This window comes from Sander lucioperca, chromosome 21 (assembly GCF_008315115.2).
Source record: "Sander lucioperca isolate FBNREF2018 chromosome 21, SLUC_FBN_1.2, whole genome shotgun sequence".
NCBI classification, from domain to species: domain Eukaryota; kingdom Metazoa; phylum Chordata; class Actinopteri; order Perciformes; family Percidae; genus Sander; species Sander lucioperca.
Genome location: NC_050193.1, coordinates 16003575 through 16006074, shown reverse-complemented (window position 1 = coordinate 16006074; position 2500 = coordinate 16003575). Strand labels below are relative to the sequence as shown.

The window sequence follows — 2500 nt, the reverse complement described above, 5'->3', positions numbered from 1 at the left end:
CAGAGAGAGTTGTGTGGAGCTGATAGTCTTAATTAGCTTTGTATCAACTCATTTGGCAATTGCTTGAATGTAACGGACGTTCATTAATATCAAAAAGTTCCACACTAAAGCTTTAAGGTTGCTAAGATACGTTTTTTACACAGCAGCACATTGCTTAGCTTCTGTTTTGGGACTCCTGTCTGCTTCTCCAAACTGGAGGCGTGCTAACCTTCATGTACTGCCATTTACACTGACTATAAGTAATAAGTAATATAAGTAAATACAACCCCACTTCAAAAGATCCACACTCTTCTTTTAACATTCACATTGTAGGCATTTAGCTGTGGCATGTGTCCACAGTGACCGAGCAAAGTTTTAGTTTAAACTTCTTACTGGTTTTCCTCACAGCAATGGGTCACCCAAATATCTTAAATAGTTATTATTCCAGGCCTGAGCTTCATGCTGACCCTCTTTATTAAATGTTGAGCCCATAAAACAATAAGGACAGCCTGGGGGAGCTGGAAAATATACTCTGTGTCAGGTTTGAAAGGCAAACATTATGCAAGTCTCTCCATCCATATTTCCCTTCTTTCGCCATGCTGCAGAACTGTATAATAAGAGCCAGTCAGCTATGACAATACATTTCTTTAACAGCCTGCACTTTAGCATGATATCATGTTATTTAACAGTCATACTTGTTGAATGAATTTTATTGGATGCTTACCCAGAGTTGGTTGCCATTGGAGGATCATCCATTGCTTCTACATAGGTGGCTGGAAACCATCCCTGACTGAAAACAAAAGAGCCAGAAAGTAAAGGTGAGGGTAGTGGATTATGTGTTCATCTCTATCTGATAGAATTTGTAAAGCCGAATACCCTTTTTAACACAATTGAATTGGGCTGTTGCTAGTTGTTGCCATGTCCATACTGACTGGTCAATCCATCCCTTTGGTCTAAACTGAAATATCGCAACAACTACACAACATTTTGTACCGACATTGATTGTCTCCAGAGGATGAATCCTAAATGACTTTGGTGATCCTCTAACTTTTCTTCTAGCATCATCAGTTCAAAATATGTATGTGTGTCCAATACTTTGGTTTATGATGAGATACCTGATAAACTAACCGCATTCCGATCAGCCTCATAGCTGCTATAGCGTTGCTGTAGACTCTTAGTCTTTTTTTAATGAATGTTTTCTATTGCTTCTGTTTGTTCACTAAGCCTTTAATATGTTATTCTTTTAATTTTATTTTCATTGATTTCCTCACATAGTAACAGTATTCACTGTTTCTTATACACTTTTATTTATTAATCACAAATAGTTGCTCCTTTATTTATCACCTTTGTCTAGAACATTAAATGTAAAAAAAAAATGTTTGTCAGTAGAACTACTGAAGGGTATCAGTGTGAAACAGAGAGTACAGCAGCAAACAAAGTAGACTACTATAGATTGTACTTGAGCAGCCAAGACACATTTACAGTGGGTACAGATAGACAGTGGTTAAGAAAGACAGACAGACGTCTCCACATTCACAGAAACACACACACACACCTCGCGAGGATACATCTCTCACCGTGAACTGCTGTCAACACGTCCAAACAACCAGCCGTTCCTGGGCTGTTGGACCAGAACGGTAATTATCTCTCCCCTGGTGAAGGGCAGCAGGGAGTGGTTGGAGCCACTAGGCTGGTGGGCCGCCCTGGCCCTCATGTATCGGCCTCCTGAAGAGCGAGAAATGCTTCCCTGGGGAGACGGCGCTGGAGAGATGAGAAATGAAACACAGGTGCAGATATTGTTGTTAAAGCGCAAGTTAGATGATAAAGCAACTGAAATTGCAAAAAAAGGATCTCTGGTGAAATGATTAATTAAAAAATATAAGCGGCTAGGATTTATTTATTGCCCTGGTATTCACAACTCAGAGGGTTATCAGACTACTAAATATCTTACTCTATGCATAATTATCTTTGCTTGGATGGCAAGGGGTGCAATTCATTGAATTATACAGAGAGAGGGTGGCATTGTTTGGGCCAAAAAGCCTGCTGCATGCAATGATTTAGAAGGGCAAAAGTGGAGACGTGCTATTTAATATTCTAGAGATTGTTTATTGTCTGTTTTAGATACTTTGTTACTTTATCTTTTTTTTCACTCTAGATAAGCAAGCCAAGTAATTAGACATACTTTGTGCACAGGAACGTACAAATGAGGTGTGAAAAGTGTGTTATGTGCAAAATTGGGCAAGAGAGAGAGAGAGAAACAGAGATAAAAGGCTTAAAGAATGATAAAGCGGGTGGTAGAGTGAAGGCAAAATGAGCACTGATATGCAGGCGGAGGCATTATGGACTGCACACACAGACGACAATGAATATTACAGAAATACTTTTAGGATAAACATAACATGTAATATGTGGCTCCAAAGTAAAATCAGAATCTTTTTATGGTGTCGCCTTTAGGTGTTTGGAGCACTTGAATAGCTAAAAGGTTGACATTTTATATTTCTTTTCAAACACAGTCTCAGTA

General features: G+C 39.0%; 1 protein-coding gene across 1 annotated transcript in view; it reads right to left on the bottom strand.

Annotated features, from left to right (window-relative positions):
• Positions 1-2500, bottom strand: part of baiap2l2a (BAR/IMD domain containing adaptor protein 2 like 2a) — a 13431-nt gene that overhangs the window by 3307 nt on the left and 7624 nt on the right. The window contains exons 10-11 of the mRNA XM_031320704.2: positions 1557-1740; positions 704-769 (exon numbers count right to left, since the gene is read on the bottom strand). Coding sequence (XP_031176564.1) covers positions 704-769; positions 1557-1740 — 250 coding nt within the window. The remainder of the gene's footprint in view (positions 1-703; positions 770-1556; positions 1741-2500) is intronic.